A 19,241-nucleotide genomic window follows, 5' to 3' on the forward strand; every position below is an offset into this window, starting at 1 on the left:
ATGAAAGCATACTAGTAAGGCAAAATTCTCTTTGTGGACAAGAATCAGCTTTATTGTATTCAAGTTCTTTGACTCTCAAGTTACACACAGGAGCAATAAGTGATCAAGAAAATGCATTTTGAAAAATGCAATACAGCTAAAGAGAAAAAAACTATAACAAAGCTCAAACAGATAAGGAAATATGACTATTACAAATAGGTGAGAAAAGACATGGGTTACTTTTAGCATAAAACTACAAATCCTAACTAGTTGAAAACAAGTTTGTCTTAATTTAATTAAAAGTCATCACTTTGCCCCAAGATTAATGAATATTCATCATTAAATTCTGAAGTTAACTGGGGGCAAGTGTAATTAATCTTTGGACTCATCAGCTTACCTTGAGTGTGTCTTTAATAGTGTACGTTTTTATCTTGATGAACAGTTGGTACAAACTTCAAAGTTAATGTAAAGTTTTACACTAAGCCAGCTCCCATATTTTGCTTACTCATTAGTCACAATTCTGTAAATGTATATGTATTCATTATATTTCTTTCCTTCACCTCTCAAGTACAGCACAGTGGCCTGCAAAATGAAAACTTTGGGAAAGTTTCAATCTCCATTACCACTTCACAGGGAAGACAAGGGGTCTAAGTTGATGCATGGTATTTAAAACACATTTCTTGAAATGGCACTCAATACGAGAACAATTGAAGATTTCAATCAGTGGCTACTGATAAAGCTCAAAATATGAGAAAAAAAAAATCTTTATTTCAGCTTTTATTAGTTTTAGAAATCTGCCCAGCTGGTTTTGAGATAAAATATATGCATAAAAAAGGTAAATGAAGAAATATACATATTGATACTTATGTAATACTAAGCAATAACTGAAGCGCTGTAAAGTTATTAACTGTTTTAGACACAGATATATACACACTCACAATCAACCATCACAGTATAGTAATGAAGATGACAAAGACAAAATCTATACATGTTTGTAAAGAATATTTCCTTACATATATTATACACACACACACACACACACACATTTACAATGACTTAAGATTACAGCATAACATAACACAGCGTAGGTCAAATGTGCAGCACTGTAAATGAAAAAACATGTATCAATATATAAAAATATTCACCTTCGCTTTTTAGGAATTACAACATTCCCACTGGTTGCTATAGGTATTAAAAGCTTGCGCTGGTCCATGCGAAGATATTTTTCAATAAGCACTTCCACTGGCACTTTGTCATTCACATAACCCTGCCTGAAAAGTGCAAACACAAACCAGTTAGGTTACATTTAACAAAAGTAAAAGCTTTCACAATTGGTTTCATTGTTTATGCTGAGTGATTCACCTGTCAGACTAAACCTGGAGGTCAAACTTGCCTCCAACGGGTCAGTAGAATACTTGTTCACCTATAATGTTACTTTATATATGACTTATAGTATTACATCTTTCTACATAAATCTTTTTGAATGATGTTATTGATGCTTGTAACCAGAATACAACCAGGATTAATGGGTATCTTCTGCCATGTTAAAAGTGCTAAGATTTTAAAGCCTGTTTGTATTTTGGGGGACTTTAATGAGGCCCAGGGACCTTTTGAGGAACATTTACGTCAGGAAAAGTGACATAAAGGTCACCAAAAGAGGTGATTATGTATACATTATACACCTTTCCCATTTATAAAAGGAGTCATTCAGATATAAATCTACTTTGTTACTGTTTCATGCACACATCTATTACACATTTGTGCTTCTGGAAGAGAGATCCCTCATCATATGCTTTTTTTCAGCAGGTTTTCCTTATTGGACTTGAGTTGTAGGTCAGACGTTGTTGTTGTGTGTTATTAGTGAAACTAGGGTATCTGAATTAAACTTGATTTGTTTTTATTCCGAACTTAGCTGAACACAAGATGCAGCATATATAGATGGTAAACAACCACATATTTGTCTCAGTAGCTGCTTTAGCCTATGGGTTTCTCAATGAATTCATATTTTCTTATTACAAAGTGAGTAATGCTGTCCTAAAACTGGATGCCCACTTAGTCAAGCACACAATACACAAACCTTTTTAACAAAAGTACAGTGTCCTCAATCTCTATGGTGCTTCTCTTTGCATGATGTGCATACGTCTCCAAGTCCTCCGCCAGACGCTCAAAGAATTTGTCCATTCTGTACAAACAAGGACATGATGTTCAGATGAAGTGGATGATAGCATTGTCAAAGATTCTGATTTTTAAACACAGAACCTCTATAGTCATGGTTGCTTACATTTCTTTAAGGACGGGGTAAACATCTGCAGACACCTTTGTTTTTGCAAAGTGCTTGAAAACAGCCATGAGGTAACTCTTTGGAAGACCTGGGTTGTTCTTAGCTGGGCCTCTCTTCCTCTGCCTTACTTGCTTAGGCTTTGCTACAGGTGAACCTTCACTTGTACCACTGGTGGCATAAGAACTTGTAAATAAAACAAAAGATAATACAAAAATCTGTATAATGACACTGATTTGCTTACTGCCTTCTGAATAAACACACAAAGGTATATATTTTTTTCAAAACTATGTTTGATATTATACATTCTGCACTAATTGGGAAATGTTTTATCAGCCTGTGACTATTTGAAATTGTATTGTTAATACTGCAAAAAAGGAACTTGTGTGTTTCAATGTAGCAAAGGTACAACTTGCCTGGCTTGAATATTTTTAAGAACAGAACTTGAGACCACAGGACCGGTATGAAGAAAGTTAATTTTCTCTCTGACAAATGCTGGAGTCTTGCAAGGGAACTCTGAAGATTTTAGAAAAATAAAACAGGTTTTATATTTAATTTTTTTAATACACACATACACACACACACATACACACACACACAGGAGACCAACCTTCACTCTCTTCTTCATCCTCCTCCTCCTCCACATCATTCTGTTCAGCAGCATCTTGAGCAGGAGCTTCATCAGGAGAAGAATCACTCAGGTGGGGGCTACACATTATGTCCTGAGGATTAATAGAATTCTCTCTCTCAGCATCAGGTGTGGGCGCTGTGTAAGAAGCATCTTCCTGTTGTTCAGCTGAAGGCTCAGCAATGCCAGGTGTCCCATAGTGAAGCTGACTACCATCACAGTTCCTGGTTTCCGGGGCGCTGTGTTGATCAATAGTACTGTGTGCTTCGGACTTACCATCACACAATCCTACACACAAACAACCCTTAAATATACATTTTATTTTGGAATAATTCCATTTGCATTTCAGAAAAAAAATAGATGCCGTTGCCATATAATTAAAATTTGGTATAACATATTCATCATTAGTCAAAATGTTCTGTATGAAATTCTTGACCTCATGAAGATTAGTTTTATCAAAAAGTTGACCTGTTGTTAGGAAACGTTTCTCATCATAGTGTAGCTCTTAGTTTGTCTCATTTTTCTTTGTATGATAGAAACACCATAGTACATACAGTCTCTTTTAATAGTTTGTTGACTATAAACACATTTACCCAAGCAATTTATGAACCAACTGCCAATGATATAAAGCAAAGTTAGATCTGTCTATTGAACCAAAAAGGCAAACATTTTCCTCAATTATTGTGAATTGGAGATCTCTGGATTTTAGACCCTTGTTAAAAACAATCTGCTTGAAGACAACAGCTTAGGCTTTGATAACATGTGATAGTAATTTTCCTTTTTTCATCAGTTCATCCATTTGCAGAACCCCATTATCCACAGTGAGATTCATTTTGAACTTACCTGCCTCTGTGGAGTCAGCATGATCCCCACCTGCCTCTGTAACTGGCATGATAAGTCCACCCTCAGAGTGATGAGCCCTTTGACTAATGTGCTCCAAATTATGTTCTAGCCATCCTGATCCCTTATGAACGTCTTCCTCCTCCTGCTCATCTTCAGTCTGAGACTCTACATTTCCATCTTTCTCAGACTGAGAGCTGGCTTCAATATCCTCGTGAAAGTCAACTGGGTCTCCTCCTTGAGTTTGAAAGTTCTGTACAATCTCCCCTTCTTCAGAATCAGACTGTGACATAGGGGAAACATCTTCAGGCTGGGAATCAACTCCGTCATCTTGTTCAGTTTGAGAGTCTACTACATTTTCTTTTTTTGAGCTAGAGGCTTCTGTGTCTTTTTTCTCCTCAGACTGAGACATGGTTAGACCAGTTTGAAGAGGTTCCTCTTCTTTTTGAGCTTCCACTCGGGTCTTCTCCTCCTCAGACTCAGGTGGTTCATGCCTTGTGCTAGTCTGAGACTTGGCCACCCCTTCTTCTGACTTTGATCTATTTGCAGTTTCTTCAGGTTGACCAACTGCTGTACTATTCACACCATCCCTTTGAGATGCATATGTACTTTCATCCAACTGATAAAAACATTCCTCAGTCTGAGGTTCTGCCACAAACCCCTCCTCAGTAGGAAATACATAGATAGACTTCTCCTTCTGCATCTTGCTCTTCTCTTCTTGCTCCACCTGTCTCTGAAGCTGAGAGGCCAATACCGTTGGTTTGTCCTGAGTTGAAACAATCGAAAAGCTTGAGGCTACAGCGTCAGACTGGGCATAGAGAGCCGTGTTACAGTTGACTATATCAGCTGTGATGTCAGGTTCACTGAGTTTGCTTAGACCCAAGGTGAAGCCTTCAGAGTCAGCAGTTTCACCAGGTCCTTGCTGCACTGGTGCAATGCTGCTCATTCCTAGGTGAGAGACGGTGAAATAACAAAGAGCATTTTTGGTGGCACTGAGGACAAAAACTGCAGATGAGTTACCTCTGCTTCCGGTAGAATCTGCATTTACAGATTCCACATAAGAAACCGGAATACAACTGAGAAACCTCTTTAAAAGTTAAAAAAGTCAGATGCTAAAACTTTTAGTCAAATAAGCTATTGTGTAGCTAATTATTAGGTTGTATGACTACTGATCCGAACCACAATTTGCTTTGTTGGCCAAGGATGCTAACAAATAATAGGGATTTTCTTCTGGTCATTGGTCAGCCTAAGTGAGATGTTACTAGTTACTACAAAGGATTATATTTTATTAGTATCTGATACAATAAATTAAATGCTTAATAGAAACCATTGATCAATAAATTAATAATCAATGCTCTCATTGTCTTGCTATGACACATGTAATTTGACACGTGGAACAAAAACTCTAATGTTTGGTGTAAGTGTAATTTATTCACCTTCCATCTTCCTCCTATTTACAGCAGCACCAAATTCCTCCTCTGTTATTTTCCGACGATTGGAAATCCTTCTCTGTAGGCCCCTTTTTTCAGTCTGAACATCCACAAAGGGTGTTTTTAAAGTCAGAGAAGTGGAACTGCAGGACGGGCAAGTCATTGTTATCATAAAAGCATTGAAAAATAACAAAAACATATTTATCAGTGAATGAACTTTAGACAAAATATGATCAGTCGATACTTGATAAACTGGATAAGAAAAAAAACTAGACTACACTACAATGTTGTGTAGTTTTTCAACAATACACAATATTGTAGTGCAGTGTAGTTGTTCTATGCATTTTACCTTGACAGAGAAAGTGAGGAGAAGTTATCACTTGATTTGTTATTTTCTGTTTCAACATCTGTAAGCATAAGCATCCGTCAAACATTTATAGCATTTTACACAATCACTAACAATAAGTGGAGCTTATAATCCCAAAAAAGGATATAAAATTACCATATCCATCTTTAAGCCGTCTCTCAAAAGCTGTTACATTTAGGCTCTGACGTGGTCTCTTTCTTTTCAGTCCCTTTGCAATGCTTGCAGCATTGCCAATAGTTAAATCCGGCAGATCAAGCCCCGACAACTCAGTCCTGAAATTCAAAAACTAATAATAAACTTGTGTGTAACACAAAGCCAGTTGCATACAGCAATACATGACATAAAAAGTGGATTCCTCACAACTACTTTAAGTGAAAGTTTTCAAAATACTATTAGATACACTTTGCAAATGTCAGCGAAATCCTGACAAATACATCCACCTTAAATGCTCCTGGGTAAAACTGGAACTGGCTGAAGGCAGCTGTGGTTCTACTGATGCATCTTTCTCGTGAATTACTGGGGACTTTACAGGATCTGGATCAAATAGGAAATGACATTGCTGAAGGGATAACAAACAATTGCAACATGGTGTGCAAAGAAAAGCAGGTTCATGAACACACCTGTCTGTAAGATGTTCCTGAGTATGTGCCTTGGTGTGTCTCCTTCATCAAACAGCAATGATGCAGCAGTGTTTGTCATATTCCTTGCAGTGGCAGGCAGGGACTTTCTGGTTATACTCTAAAGAAAAGGTAGACGGATACGTTTTAAGAGACTCACCACCATCCCTAATATTAGCATTTACCTTACTTGGCTCTCTCACCTCACGCATTTTTTGTTTCATGCTGAGCCTCACGATCTCTTGTGGGTTTGGGGCGCCGGCATCTTTGTTGCTGCGCCTGCTCCTTCTAGCACTCTGAGCTTTGGAGACACTGAAAACAACACAACCCGGGTTCGGTCAAAGCTGGTCACAGGTCTCTAGTGCTCATCTGCAACAATCTAATAATAATAATTCCTATGGCAGCTTGACCACCTCCCATATCAGAAGTTAAATCTACTCTTTGTTACTTTCCATACTTTAGTGTTTAATTCAAGTTTAGTCATTTTAATGACACATTCTCAAGTAACCAACTTACAGCTTAGCTACTAAACCTGATAACGTTAGAGGATACGTGACATAAGTAGCATTATCTTAACAAAGGGTAGTTACATCTGGAAACTGTTTGACCTGAATAAAATTAAGATGCTGTTGAAGTACCTGCGTGTAATCGGAGTCCTGGGTGGCTCAGTGTTGAGAATATGTCTCAGCAGGACTCGGGCAGATAAGTCCTCCGTAGTATCCATATTAAGGAATTGTTAACTTAACAGTTAGCAGACAAACGGCAAAGCGGGTGCAGTTAACCGTTTGAAGCTAAGACTTTTTATGAACTGGGTGACCAAACTAAAGACCGCCGAGTGGTCACCAAACAAACGCAAACTGATGAAAGTGTTTCTAAATGTCATATAGTTAAAGAAAATCTAGCCTCTGTCAATAGCTAACGCCGATTCCCGCATTGAATTCCCGCACTCCCGCGTTACATTTGAGTGAAACCTCGCGTGAAGACATGCGTCTTCTTCTACTCTCTTCTGCTTAAGCAGCGCTTTACGTCCAACTACAGCGGTACCGCCACCAACTGAACTTCCGAGGGAAAGCCCAGAGTTTGGTGTTAAGGGAATATGAATTCATAATATAAATAAGCCTATTCCCCTAATATGGCAACGTATTGCTGCCACCATGACATTTGATTTACTCCCTACTTTGTTATAATAACAAAAAGTATATCTTTATAACACAAAAAATACATCGTTTTAACAAGAAGGTTTTCCCGTTAAAACGGGAAAATCGATTTAATTAATATGACGTGCTTTTATTTTGAAACAAAACACATCCCATGTTGTTCACATTAAGTTTTCCTGTTCTGTTTAATAGAAAGCCAAGTCCTACTCCACCACCAAGTTACTGATTCACTTTCATTGCCCGGTGTAAAGCTTTTTGTTTTTTATCTGCCTGAATCACTAAAACATGTTAAACACATTTTTACTACAGTACTGACTGGTAAAATTCATAATCATGTGATGATAATGATGATACCACTTAATATCATAATAATGTTCTCTGAATTTTATATTTAAACATATTTATGTGCAACTAACTCTTTACCAAACTACCTAAAATGTATTCTCATAAAACCCTTGAGGGGTCACTTCTAATGCCCTACTCTGGACTCAACTCAAAAAATTAAAAAATACAGGCAAAGGAGATTTGTGTATGAAATGATTTTAATGTTTCACATTAAATGTAAATATAATATAACAATTAGTTAATAGAGCAGGTGGTTGCCTGATTTATTCTTACAATCACTGACAAAGGGAACAAGCTCTTCCCCCTCACATTGGAAATTAACTGAGTGAATGTAGAGTATATTCATTCAGTGTAATAGTTTTATTTTGTTTTGGGAAAAAAGTGCAAAGGCTCATCAAACCGACTACAATGTCAGACAAAGACATGTGATGACACCGTGACTTAGAAATCGGGCCTGTCCTTCTTCAGGTTGGAGTAGTCCTGGTTAACTGTGAAAAGCTGAAAGCACACACACACACACAGAAGAACAAATGTATTGCAAGTCAACACAGACTTAGAAGCAATTTAACTGATATGGTTTGTCCTCCACAGACATATGCTTATATATGAATTCTCACCACCTGGCATAAAGAGTAAAGCAGCAACAATGATCAACATTTCTCAAAAGTGGAGGTTGTGCAAAATGTGTAGAAAAGCTTTTACTTTGTACTGCTGATTGGGCTCCAGCTTGTTCCAGGGCTCAGGGTTGTTATGGTGATCCCATCTGAAAACAAGAAAAGAAACTTCTTCAGTTAAACCCTGAGATGATGATGAATGTTGTGCACAAAACAATTAATATTGTAACACTGGAGTTTCAAAATAATAGAAATGGAAAAAAAAACTGACAGCTAAAGATAAGTTATTACTGTCTCAGGTATTACTGGTACTTACGAGACATCAGGGTTTTTCAGAGCTAAACGACACACATATGCAACACTCATGGTTGCCCCGCCACCAATGAAGATGAAGAGAGGGATCAGCTATAGTGGCCAAAGAACAAGATCACTGAATTACTGTCACATTTCTCTTCTGTATCCCTGTGCATCTCAAGCTTTATGGGTTGTAATTACAACAAGGCACTTGGATGAGTTTGTCTACCCGCTGTAAAAAATCCCATGCAAAAGAGTTGTCTTCCTTATTTAATATAAATAACCAACAGATGATCCCTTAATTCACAAATAGGCAAAGATTGTGCGACCTCTCATTGTCATCCTGACACTAAGCTTGGAAACCGCTGCTTTATTCCATTAGAGCCGCAAAATTACATTGTGAAATACCAATGTATTTGTGAATAGTTCCATATATAATCATATGAGTTAATAGTAAGACTGGCATTTGATCCTTAATAGGATCAGACTTACACCTATGGCATGTTTTCTAGGTTTTACTCAGTCGCCCTTGAATCAACCCTGCCCTTGAGTCATGTCAGTATGGAGACTATACAGTACTGTACATGCTGCTGAGATTTACATACAGATCCTTCCCTCAAAACATGTTTATAATGCCCCAGTTACATTATTGGCTCTTGCATTAATGTGGCCTGCTTCAAAGGAACAGGTGGCTTCTTTTTTTAATATACCAGATAAAAACAAATGACAAAAAAACATGTGTTCTTGCTTAAGCCGGACAATATAATGATAATTAAGGATCATAAACACTGTTCAAAATGGAAAAGGATCTGTGTAAAATTGCCTTAATCATCATTTACTTCCTAAATCTGTGCCTGCATCTGTTCAAAAATGTGATTTTTTTGCATTGAAGGGGTAAGATATGTGAATAAAAAAAGCTATTGATTATGATAGATCAGAATATTAAGCAGTTTTTTTGGACACGGGAGGGCGCATAACGACAGAGCGCCCCCTCAGTGCTTTCGATGTCATTGGGTTGTTCACAAATAGAAATGAATTAACAATAGCCTATAATAACAAAAAGTAATGTGTAACTCACAGCCGGGTGGCTCTTCAGTTGTTTAGAGACGAGCCTCAAAATGGACGACATAGCAGACAATCCTCCCACCGACGGAGCCCGTTAAAGCGAATATCTGCGGGCTGAGTGTGCGCTTCTGCGGCGGATCTTTGACTGTTCCCTGCGGGTCTGCACGCACTGCGGAGAGCCCACCACCTCCCGTACTGTCAGCCAATCACACAATGCAACGACAACAGCTGTGCATCTGGACCCCACTGTACCGTTTGGTATGTTTGGTATGCGAGGGCATCTCCCTGTCCCACACCTCAAGTCAAACAGGAGCACACGCCAGAAATCAACCAGTGATTTGCATTTTCATTTTTGTAGAATTCTTTTAAGCTTCTTAAAACTTTCGGGGGGAAAAATTAGATTGAAACTTGGAAAACTATTTGCTGAGAATAATCATGTCTTCCAATCGAAAGGAAAAGAACACTTGAGCCAGTTTTTATAAAGCATTTATAATAACTGGACTAGTTGGTTTTTCCACATTTGCCCACTCAGGACTTTGCTTTTAAATGAACTACAGAGAAATAAATGTAATTATTGTCATCAGTTTTTTTTTTTCCAATTCAATCGGTTTGTCTTTAAAAGCCCAAAACAATAGTGAAAAATAATGGCCAAGTAAAATATTGTAAAAGTAAAACAATGCAAAGAAAAGCATTTGTCTTACTGTGACATTAGTGGGACTTTAAATCACTTTATGTAAATTCAGAAATTTCTTTGACCAATTGCTTCAGCATTATTTGCCAAACTTCAACTGATCAATGCTGATTTATTCTGACCCCATTTTCCCTTTACATTTTGAATTTTCTGCATTATTAGAGGACTTGGAAATAATTGAACTGCAATAGAAGACATTTTTAACAGAGCAGCTGGACAACGTCACACTCCATAAACTCGGAACAGAAAGGTTATGCAGAAATTCAAACCAAGGTATTCTAAGATATGACTTGAGACTAATTTAATAATCACAAAGACAACACACTATCAGTCGCATGTTTATAACATTACAGCACTTTCCGAGACTCCAACCAAAAAACAAAACAAAAAAAACAAACAACAACAGGAACAATTTTTCAATAAATCAGTTTTCCACCAGAACTAAGACTAGGAAAAGTTAGTCAAAGAAAAGTTAACTTTCCATCTATGTGCACAAAACAAAACTCCTTTCAAAGACAATAACCTAGGACTATCGTACATAAGAAACATCTTTTCCTCCACATAAAACCCTCCCCAGGAAGTGCATAAATAAAAATCCACCTGATACAATACCTCCTGTAACACCTGCCTCAACCTTACTGAAGGAACAAAACTAAAATTAAAATTAAGTATTTTTTTTAGCTTATGTTGCAGGTAACTGAAACAAAACGTAGAAAATACACATTACTACTCTTATATTTACACTGAAGTACAAAAGTGAATATAAAAATAAGAATTGCGACTCAAAGGTAGCAGTTCAAGTTGTGCAAACATGTCTACAAGAAATAATAATAAAAATATATCTGGACAACAAAAGAAAAGGAACATTTAGCATCATAAATCGACACCACTAAAACGGGTTAGTCAGTCAACTAGGCTGTGAAACCTTGAAACTATAACATCAAGCACACATCTAGAACGTCAAGGAATAACAGGTTTTTATCAATGTGCACAAGTTACTTTTTTGCAAGTAAAAAACAGAAAAAACAAAAGAATAGAAAAAAAAAAAAGCAGGAAAATACGGGGAGAAGGTACCAATGCTACCCAGGTTCAACCTCCCAGAAAAATTCCCAAAAGATTATAATAATGAAATTATGATTTCATTGTGTCTTTTTAAACTCAGGCAAATAAAAGTACCCAACTGATTTGTCATGCTTTGTACACCAGTAACAGGTGCAAGGTAGAGTTATGTAAAAATATTTAAGGTGATTTCAGAACTTTGAATACATAAAAACCAAACTTATCCAAGAAGAGTTTTTCCTTGTTTGAGCCAGACTCCAATGTTGCTAAATAACTGTATGTCATGGCTTCTTTGGGGAAAAAAAAAATAGAGAGAGAGTCAGGCACCAAACATTTATATCAGAGTTAAAAAGTGAGCAGTGCTGTCCCATCTCTCACGCTCAGACTTTGCTATAAATCTTTGGATAATAAAACAACCAAAATTGATATTTATAGATGTTTCATTGCTCAGAAATCCAAAAATAAATAGCTTGTAAAGCATATCCTTTGGATCATCTATGATTATATTAATCCTTTGATGTTATTAGTTTTGATATTTTATGTCTGTAGAAAAGGAATAGGCTTTCCAAAAGTGTCAAATCTGTCCCAGACCACATAAAGGTTACCACTGTAAAAAAATAAAAAATAAAAATCAGCAGCTGTATTTAGAAGGCGAGGGTGTCCCCAGAGCTGTCCCCCATCACTTTAGTAGTGGCGGCAGTGGCTAGAGGAGGATCTGGAGGAGCAGCCCAGCTGCCAGAGGATGTTGTCTGGCAGGAACTTGTTCCTTGACTGAAGCAATTGCCTGCTGGAGAGACGGCAAGGCTGCGAAACAACAGGTCCATGGAGGGCAGCAGGGGCTTGAGAAGGCTGACGGGGCAGAAGGCTGATCCCCCATGGGGGGTGAAGTTTACTTTATTGGGGTCCGGGCAGGAGGAGATAAGAGCTGGCTTATTTTGGCATGGAGTGCTACAGAATGAAGAAAGGGACTATGAGAAAATGATGACAAAACTAATCTGTCAGAAGATATGTTGTGGAAATGCACTTTATTTTTTATTGTGACTATGAAGGTATTGGTAAATACACTTGTCTCTCACGATAAACATTCAGGTCATTCAGCATAATTTAAAATAACAATGACCAAAATCTATAATCTGTAAAAATCTAATGTAATCTTTAAATTGTGTTTCAAAACTGGGAAAAAATAAGAAAAACAATATTATTAGCCCAAAATTAAACAAGCCTGTTCTGACAGCCTGGTGTCTTCATATTTTGTTTAACTGTAGGGTACGTTTTCTGAGTCACCACCAGAGGGAACCCACACACTGACTTAGTTTGAAATCCCAGCATGTACTGTGACTTTGTAGAGTAGACACTTTCACTTTTACACACTTGTGTTGTAGATTTACTTTTAAATAGATAATACTGCCATTTTGGACCATCAGACTACAATTGGTAAAACATAATGATAAAGTGAAAACATGTTTGGGTTTTTGCAGATTTATTAGAAACACATTAGTTCACACATGCATCTCATACAACATGACTAGGTTTAAGGTCATCTACATGGAAGACTGGGATAAAACAACCCCATGTCCAGGTGTGAGAAGTTTGTAGACTCAAAGCTGTAATCAGTACAAACAGGGCTTCTATAAAGTACTGAATAAAGGGTTTAAATACTACTGTAAAAGATTTCAGTTCTGATTAATAATACATTAGTAAAGAAAAGTCTGTTGTTTGCATTTGATGTATGAGTTTCTAAAATACAAACAAGAATAGGAGAAGAAGTAAAGAAGTCGGGATTCTTTCTGAAGGAACTGCATACATTATTAGTATAACTAAGAGCCCCGTAAACATACCTGGTCTCCTCCCAAACTCGAACCTTTTCACACCCCTCTGGTGGTTCCCTCTGGAAACAGCAACTTTTGTTGGGCCCTGGAGAAGATGAGATCAGCAGAGGCAACGAGAGATCAGCCTCATTCTGGGAGAACAGGGACGAGAGACACGTCTCGGCACCGTCTATTAACCCTGAAAACAAGAAATGGAAAATCTGTCAATATACTGTAGGTTTACAATAACAGGCCCCAGCTGTTCCACTTTTAATTTTTTTGAAGACATGCGCTAGTCAGCTGTTTGCTGTAATCTATGTTCTATGTTCAAATGTCACATTTTGGCCCAGATCGAGAGACAACAGGCAGCCTTCCTTGGTGTTAGTGGTTTCATGGAGACTTTGTGCGTCTGTTCTAGGATGCAGTGGACTGTACCTTAAATTAAGGCTAGAAAAGAAACTTTGTAGTGAACTTAAAATTGAATGATACACCGTACTGACAAACTAACCTTGGTGCATGTTTAGAGGAGCGTCTTCAGAGTTAAGTGGGGAGGTGGAGATGCAGCTGGGAGAGGAGCAGGGTGAGGAGGAGGCAGAGGATGAGAACAGGGGTGTGGTGGCAGGGTCACTTTGAGAGCCGCTGCTGCAGCTGTGCGGAGGGACCGGAGCCCGGTGACCATCTGGAACATCAAGGAGCTAACAAGACAGGAAGCGCCATAGTTTGCATTGTGTAATGAATATCAGCCACAATAAAGTGTTAAGTGTTGATTTATGCCTTTAAATAACCTCTCCTGTTTCTTTTAACATGTGTATGTCATGTGGATTAACAGTTACCCTGTGCTGAGGATGTGCTGGATGGCAGATGAACATGCCTTCCAGCTCCTGGTTGAGGCCCTCAACACTGCAGCGCAGTCGAGGGACCAGTGTAGACAAGGGAGCAAGAGGAATGGGAATTGGCTGAGTCTGAGGACACACAAACAAGTTTAATGGAATTCAGGCTGCTTAACTTTTAAACAGCAACTTAAGAAACTTGTAAATACAGTTATATTTCAGTTTCTTCTTATTGTGTAAGCTACATTGCTTGTATGAGGCGTGTCGTATAGATAAAGTTTGTTATTTTTAAAACAAAACATGAAACATTCATATGCAGTTTCCAAAGCAACTTCTTCATGTGTTAAGTATTAAAGCAATATGTACTGAGATCTACTGCAACTCACCTAATTCCCCCATTATCAAAAATAACAAGTCCTTATTGTGTGAATTTTCCATTGGGATGATTAAAGTATCCATCTATTGAAATAAATTATCAACATTTTCTATGAGATCTAATGAGATTTGTGACCTTTATATCTGAAACTGTCTGAGCTCAGTGGAGGGTGGCACCACACAAAAAGACCACGCAAAGCAGCTGTGCTGAAAAGCAGAACTGTGTATTTCAGTCTGAAAAGCAGAAGCAGCATGATGTAGTCATCTTCCTGTTGCTTCAGTGTTTTATTTAATTCACTTCCTGCCACGAGCTGCACTTATGCACTTTGATAAATCTCATCAAGGATAGTTGTCAGTGGGCAGCTGCACTGATAAAAAAAAAATACACTATCAACTTTGCTTGTGTACACACATGCAGGTATGAAGTAACTAGTGCTGTGTATTTATGCATGCTGATGACATTAAGTACCTGTGTAGTTACTAGGCTACTGCTCCCTTGAGGATACCCATGCTGGCGGTCTTTATCTTGTCCTCTTGAGACTGGAGGTTTGCTGCGCTGTTGCAGCTGTTGTTTTAGTTTAGCAATCTGCAACCAACCAAAGTTATTGTCAGTCAATAAGCTTACAAACACAAACAAACAGAGGAAGACCTTTAAACTTAAAATTACAAGTCACATACTTTACAACCAGGACCCTTCATAAAGATGTTGTAAGCATTTTTAGTTGTGGAGATGTGATCGCGATGTTCAGATAAAAAAAAAGATAAGTGCAGTGCTAGTGAAAACAGTAAAAAGGGAAGTTTCTTTTAGAGATGAAATCATTTATCTCGGTTACCTAATAACATCAATGCTGTCAAAATAATTCAGTCAAATCATTTTTCCTCTTTAATATTAAATACAGACCCCAAAATACACCCAGCTTAGTAAACCTGGTTGTAACCAATATGGATGCTGAGAAATAAAGGCAGAGACTGACCTCCCGTAGATGCTCAGCGCTGCCCCAAGATGCCGAACGCTTGTGGATACTGGTTCCTCTCCTGCTCTGGGTTTTCTCTGACCATGAGTCTGGGGTCTGTGGACAAGGAAACCACAATTTTGCAGCTGATATGAGAGCTAATACTCCTAAAATACTAAAATAATGTCCTAGTGAATAGATTTACACTGTGTTAAACTTTGCCCTGAAGATGCATTTTGACCTTATACAATCTAAAAGGAAACTGTTACATCAAAGTCATGTATGTTAAGACTTTGATTATATTTTACCAAAAGTTTCACACCAAGCACAAAACATGTTCACAGTCCACACCCACAGACTCTTCACACTTGTAGAAAAGCAGATGAGCAGGAGAGACCGAAAAACAAAGGGGGAGGATGTGGGCAACCAGAAAGCAGTGGCGAGTGCCTGCACACTGAGCACAGAGGATGGGTGCAGCCAAAACGACCGCGTCAGCTGACTTCAGGGACTGTTCTCATGGCTGTGGTTCTCGCTATGGTATAACTATGCAAGCACCGGACACTCCCTCCCTCCCCCAGTCTACCATCAACTTTTTTCCTTTGCAAACATGCAAACTCACAACTGACAATTAAGAGAAAATGTTAAATATGGAAATAAATTCCATAGTTACGCAACTGATTCATTTCAAGCATGAATTTGTTCACACATATTTAGAGCTGACCTGAGTGGCTTTGTCCTTGCAAGACAGGCTACTCTGGCCCTCTGGTTCTTTTGGCCAGTGTCCCTGCAGGTACGGCCCTATGATGGCTTCGAGAGACATCGTTCGCCTTATGCCTGAGCTCAACTGGTGCGATTTGGTCTTTCCAGCTATTAATATAGGAAACAAAATATAATTTTAAATGTGTCCACAGGTTAAAATACTGTAATTTCCAACAGTTAGTAACAGAACCATTGAAAAGTGCCCAAGTGAACAATTCACCATCTATCTAAAAAGATTTTATTTTGTTTAACTGTTAAAAAGAAAATTACCAAAACAGTCAATACTTGCTTTCATTTGCCTGATATCATTGTAAACTAAATATATTTGTATTCGGAAATACTAATCAGATGTCACCTTTTATGGACATTTTTAAATTGCCTTCACTTTGGCCTTTCCAAACAACTGATGAATACCTTGACAGCTATTTGCAGAATTTATCAATACATTTGTTGGAAATATAATCATAACTGTGTTGTAATAGCTATAGTGTATTTTGTTTGAATTTGTCTATTCTGGTGACACTACATTGCCACTTCCACTATCCACATATAAATGTACATAAAAACGTTAACAGTCAATGAAATGTTTAATGGTTGTCAATTGAAAACAAAAGATGCTGCAGTTCACATTATTTTTACATCTTTACAAGATAACCTTTTCTAAATGATTAATAACTTCAAGTTTCTTGTTGTACTACTTATGTGTCCCGCATTAATCCGTTTTGACATTTCCTTTTAAAGCGGCTCCATTAAATTAAACAATCTCCACATACTGTAGCAAGATTATAACATTACCTGACTTTCCATCCTTCCGGTTTGGCCGAGGTTTGCTGGCCAGCTGATATGGGATAGTAGCCTTGAGGGGTTGTGGACCCGGAGCAGCTCCCCTCGTCTGTCTGGCTCCACTTCGGCCAGACATGTTTGTTTCCAACAAATCTCGAACTATTTATCTCCAAACTAACAAAACTAGGTGGAGATATGTGGGGTCTCTCTGTGGAAACACTTCTGGTTGTTGGCTAAAGTCACCAGATGCAACTCTTCCTCCTCTCGCGATGATGACTACTAAAAACCGTTAGAAAACTTTAGCCTTGACTCCTGGAAACGCCATTTCTTAGTAAACCCAACTACCAGCCGCACGTAGCTAAACAGCCGAGACGTTAATAGCAGCCCCGGATCAAGTTTCCGGCGGTGATTGTGTTTTTTCTGGCTTGTGTGCGAGTTGAGAGTTAGCAGCCTAGCAGGCAAAGTTTCTTTGTGAGGATGTTGAGAGGTTTCACCCCGTTGTCGAACAAGGAAGCAGATCCAGTGTCACAGTCTCTTTAACGTCACCTGCTACGCCTTCTAAGCAAACCTTAACGTGTATTTCACTGTACTTTCTCAGGCTGAACCGTGTTTTTGTGGCCCCAGAAAGATGCGAAGTGATCTTTGGCTGAAACTCCAAACACTTCCACCAACTCCACCACGCTGGTGTGGATTTAATTATGTAAGGGGCCGACCCGGCTCTAGATCTTACGTTTGATTGGTTAGTGAGACCACCAACGTCACTCCTATTGGACAACCTGACATCAATCTGTCAAACCCAGGACAATGAAATATATTCTCTCCGCCCTCGATTCATACTTCATAATAATTTATTTTCAGCCTTAACTTCGTGTTGAAACAACACATTTCACCGTTGTAAATTATGATAAGTCATCCTGACACTGATGTGCAAGTTACTCACAGCTGAAGCTATTTCAGACTACTAATTGAACCACAGTACTAGCAATACCATAGTGGTGTATTCTATCAAAGTTCTGCTTTTAAAGTTGAAGTTAAAGTATAAAGGATGCCTATATAAGTCGAATATAAAATTAAAGCAAAAATAGCAAAAATAACTTATTATGCACAATAGCCAGTTTCAGAACAATATACTTCTGGAATATAAGGATTAAAGTATGATCATCATGCTGCAGCTGTAGCCCAGTCCATAATAACACATAGTTTATCTATTAGTTATATTTTGCACTAACCTGTACCTGCTCAAAAGGTAATTGTCAAAATAAAAATATGGTAGTAAAATGTAGAATGTAAAAGTGCAATAACTCCCTCTGGAAACAAGGTTTATAGTAGCATAAAAAAGAAACTACGTTTGCAAGGTACATGAAAAGTATACTCAAATAAAAGGGTAGGTGTAGCCTATAGTTACATTCCACCATTGCATTTCTTTTTAATTTCAGTTGCTTGCTACACAACTACAGATGTATTTGTATACCATGAACTATTAAAAACTTGATTGATTTGTTTAATCCATCGCATTTGTGTATGTTAATGTACACATGCAATTTACGGATTACACAACTGATTATGCAACCACTGGACAAATACCAGTAAGAAAATATAACTGAATTTCAAAAATACTGTAGCATATTTTGTAGGGATGTAATATACACTATATTTGAGCAACACCACAGCTCACTAGTATGCTTTGTCATAACCTTTATTAATTCATTTCGGTGGTACTTTTTGCATTATACCATCCTGAGGGTCATTAAATCTCCCCAGCTGGGTGTGTGTGCCCCATCTGGGTGGTTGTGAAGTGGTTTTGGGTGGTGTGTATGCATGTGTGAAGCAGTGTGCATTGTGGGAGATAAATGCCCTGACTCTGTCGAAAGGGAGTGCCAATGGTGGGACAGAAGAAGGAGACCAAGATAACATGACATGCACTTTTGCATGCAGATCTAAGATCAGTGCTAAGGCTCCCTGTGTACTTCACCCAAACAAAACTAGCTCAAATTTGTAGTTAGTTACATGGAACGTTGGCCCATGCTTAGATAACATGCATGTCTGGCACACCAACATGGGAGTGAATGTGGTTTATCACAAAACGATCAAGTGCTGAAACATGCCAAAATTCTTCTTCTTCTCTGTAGTCAAACTACAGCCACTGATGTCACTTTTACAAAACTGCCAAAGCTAAATAACTAAACCCAACTTCTACCAACCCCTGGGTATCCATCCATTTACATCCAGGCAGTTAATTGGATAGTATGTCGATCTGGAATGTGTCTCCTACACAATGCATTTTCACTATTTACCAAAAGACCTTCCGCTGCTGTTTGTTTAGCTCTATGGATTTGTCTGTGTTAATGAATGAATGACCTAACCTATGA

General features: G+C 38.1%; 3 protein-coding genes across 5 annotated transcripts; all 3 read right to left on the reverse strand.

Moving 5' to 3' along the window:
- Positions 1 to 48: 48 nt before the first annotated feature.
- On the reverse strand, positions 49 to 7,840 carry cenpt (centromere protein T). 3 transcript variants are annotated; one of them, XM_067489158.1, is made up of 13 exons: positions 6,778 to 7,840; positions 6,343 to 6,451; positions 6,143 to 6,260; positions 5,963 to 6,056; positions 5,658 to 5,794; positions 5,505 to 5,550; positions 5,162 to 5,298; positions 3,729 to 4,673; positions 2,868 to 3,173; positions 2,674 to 2,773; positions 2,261 to 2,443; positions 2,057 to 2,161; positions 49 to 1,250 (listed from the first exon to the last, which is right to left on the reverse strand). In XM_067489158.1, the coding sequence occupies exons 1-13, from the start codon at positions 6,861 to 6,863 to the stop codon at positions 1,121 to 1,123; spliced, it is 2,496 nt and encodes an 831-aa protein (XP_067345259.1). In that variant the 5' UTR covers positions 6,864 to 7,840; the 3' UTR covers positions 49 to 1,120. The 3 variants fall into 3 exon arrangements, with proteins under 3 accessions (XP_067345259.1, XP_067345258.1, XP_067345260.1); XM_067489157.1 differs by having other exon boundaries at positions 5,505 to 5,562; XM_067489159.1 differs by having other exon boundaries at positions 2,261 to 2,428; positions 5,505 to 5,562; positions 6,778 to 7,734.
- Positions 7,841 to 7,986: 146 nt separating this feature from the next.
- LOC137106130 (cytochrome c oxidase subunit NDUFA4-like) lies at positions 7,987 to 9,860 on the reverse strand. The gene is made up of 4 exons (XM_067489161.1): positions 9,628 to 9,860; positions 8,572 to 8,660; positions 8,344 to 8,404; positions 7,987 to 8,139 (listed from the first exon to the last, which is right to left on the reverse strand). The coding sequence occupies exons 1-4, from the start codon at positions 9,676 to 9,678 to the stop codon at positions 8,083 to 8,085; spliced, it is 258 nt and encodes an 85-aa protein (XP_067345262.1). The 5' UTR covers positions 9,679 to 9,860; the 3' UTR covers positions 7,987 to 8,082.
- A 770-nt stretch (positions 9,861 to 10,630) lies between these two features.
- LOC137106129 (glucocorticoid-induced transcript 1 protein-like) lies at positions 10,631 to 17,560 on the reverse strand. Its single transcript, XM_067489160.1, has 8 exons — positions 16,885 to 17,560; positions 16,052 to 16,197; positions 15,352 to 15,447; positions 14,847 to 14,963; positions 14,006 to 14,134; positions 13,681 to 13,867; positions 13,203 to 13,371; positions 10,631 to 12,312 (listed from the first exon to the last, which is right to left on the reverse strand). The coding sequence occupies exons 1-8, from the start codon at positions 17,006 to 17,008 to the stop codon at positions 12,009 to 12,011; spliced, it is 1,272 nt and encodes a 423-aa protein (XP_067345261.1). The 5' UTR covers positions 17,009 to 17,560; the 3' UTR covers positions 10,631 to 12,008.
- Between the last annotated feature and the right edge of the window lie 1,681 nt (positions 17,561 to 19,241).

This window comes from Channa argus, chromosome 20 (genome assembly GCF_033026475.1).
Source record: "Channa argus isolate prfri chromosome 20, Channa argus male v1.0, whole genome shotgun sequence".
In the NCBI taxonomy this organism is placed as follows: domain Eukaryota; kingdom Metazoa; phylum Chordata; class Actinopteri; order Anabantiformes; family Channidae; genus Channa; species Channa argus.

What these genes read in the sequence shown, in the direction of transcription:
- LOC137106130 (XM_067489161.1), bottom strand. Translation starts at nt 9,678, where the DNA reads ATGTCGTCCATTTTGAGGCTCGTCTCTAAACAACTGAAGAGCCACCCG. An exon ending in AACTGAAGAGCCACCCGGCT is followed by an intron (nt 8,661 to 9,627) that starts GTGAGTTACACA and finishes TGGCCACTATAG; the next exon opens with CTGATCCCTCTCTTCATCTT. An exon ending in AGCCCAATCAGCAGTACAAA is followed by an intron (nt 8,140 to 8,343) that starts GTAAAAGCTTTT and finishes GTGTGCTTTCAG; the next exon opens with CTTTTCACAGTTAACCAGGA.
- LOC137106129 (XM_067489160.1), bottom strand. Translation starts at nt 17,008, where the DNA reads ATGTCTGGCCGAAGTGGAGCCAGACAGACGAGGGGAGCTGCTCCGGGT. An exon ending in CCGGAAGGATGGAAAGTCAG is followed by an intron (nt 16,198 to 16,884) that starts GTAATGTTATAA and finishes CTATATTAATAG; the next exon opens with CTGGAAAGACCAAATCGCAC. An exon ending in GCAAGGACAAAGCCACTCAG is followed by an intron (nt 15,448 to 16,051) that starts GTCAGCTCTAAA and finishes CCTTGTCCACAG; the next exon opens with ACCCCAGACTCATGGTCAGA.
- cenpt (XM_067489157.1), bottom strand. Translation starts at nt 6,863, where the DNA reads ATGGATACTACGGAGGACTTATCTGCCCGAGTCCTGCTGAGACATATT. An exon ending in AAATAGGAGGAAGATGGAAG is followed by an intron (nt 4,674 to 5,161) that starts GTGAATAAATTA and finishes TCTCTCACCTAG; the next exon opens with GAATGAGCAGCATTGCACCA. An exon ending in TGCTGACTCCACAGAGGCAG is followed by an intron (nt 3,174 to 3,728) that starts GTAAGTTCAAAA and finishes GTTTGTGTGTAG; the next exon opens with GATTGTGTGATGGTAAGTCC.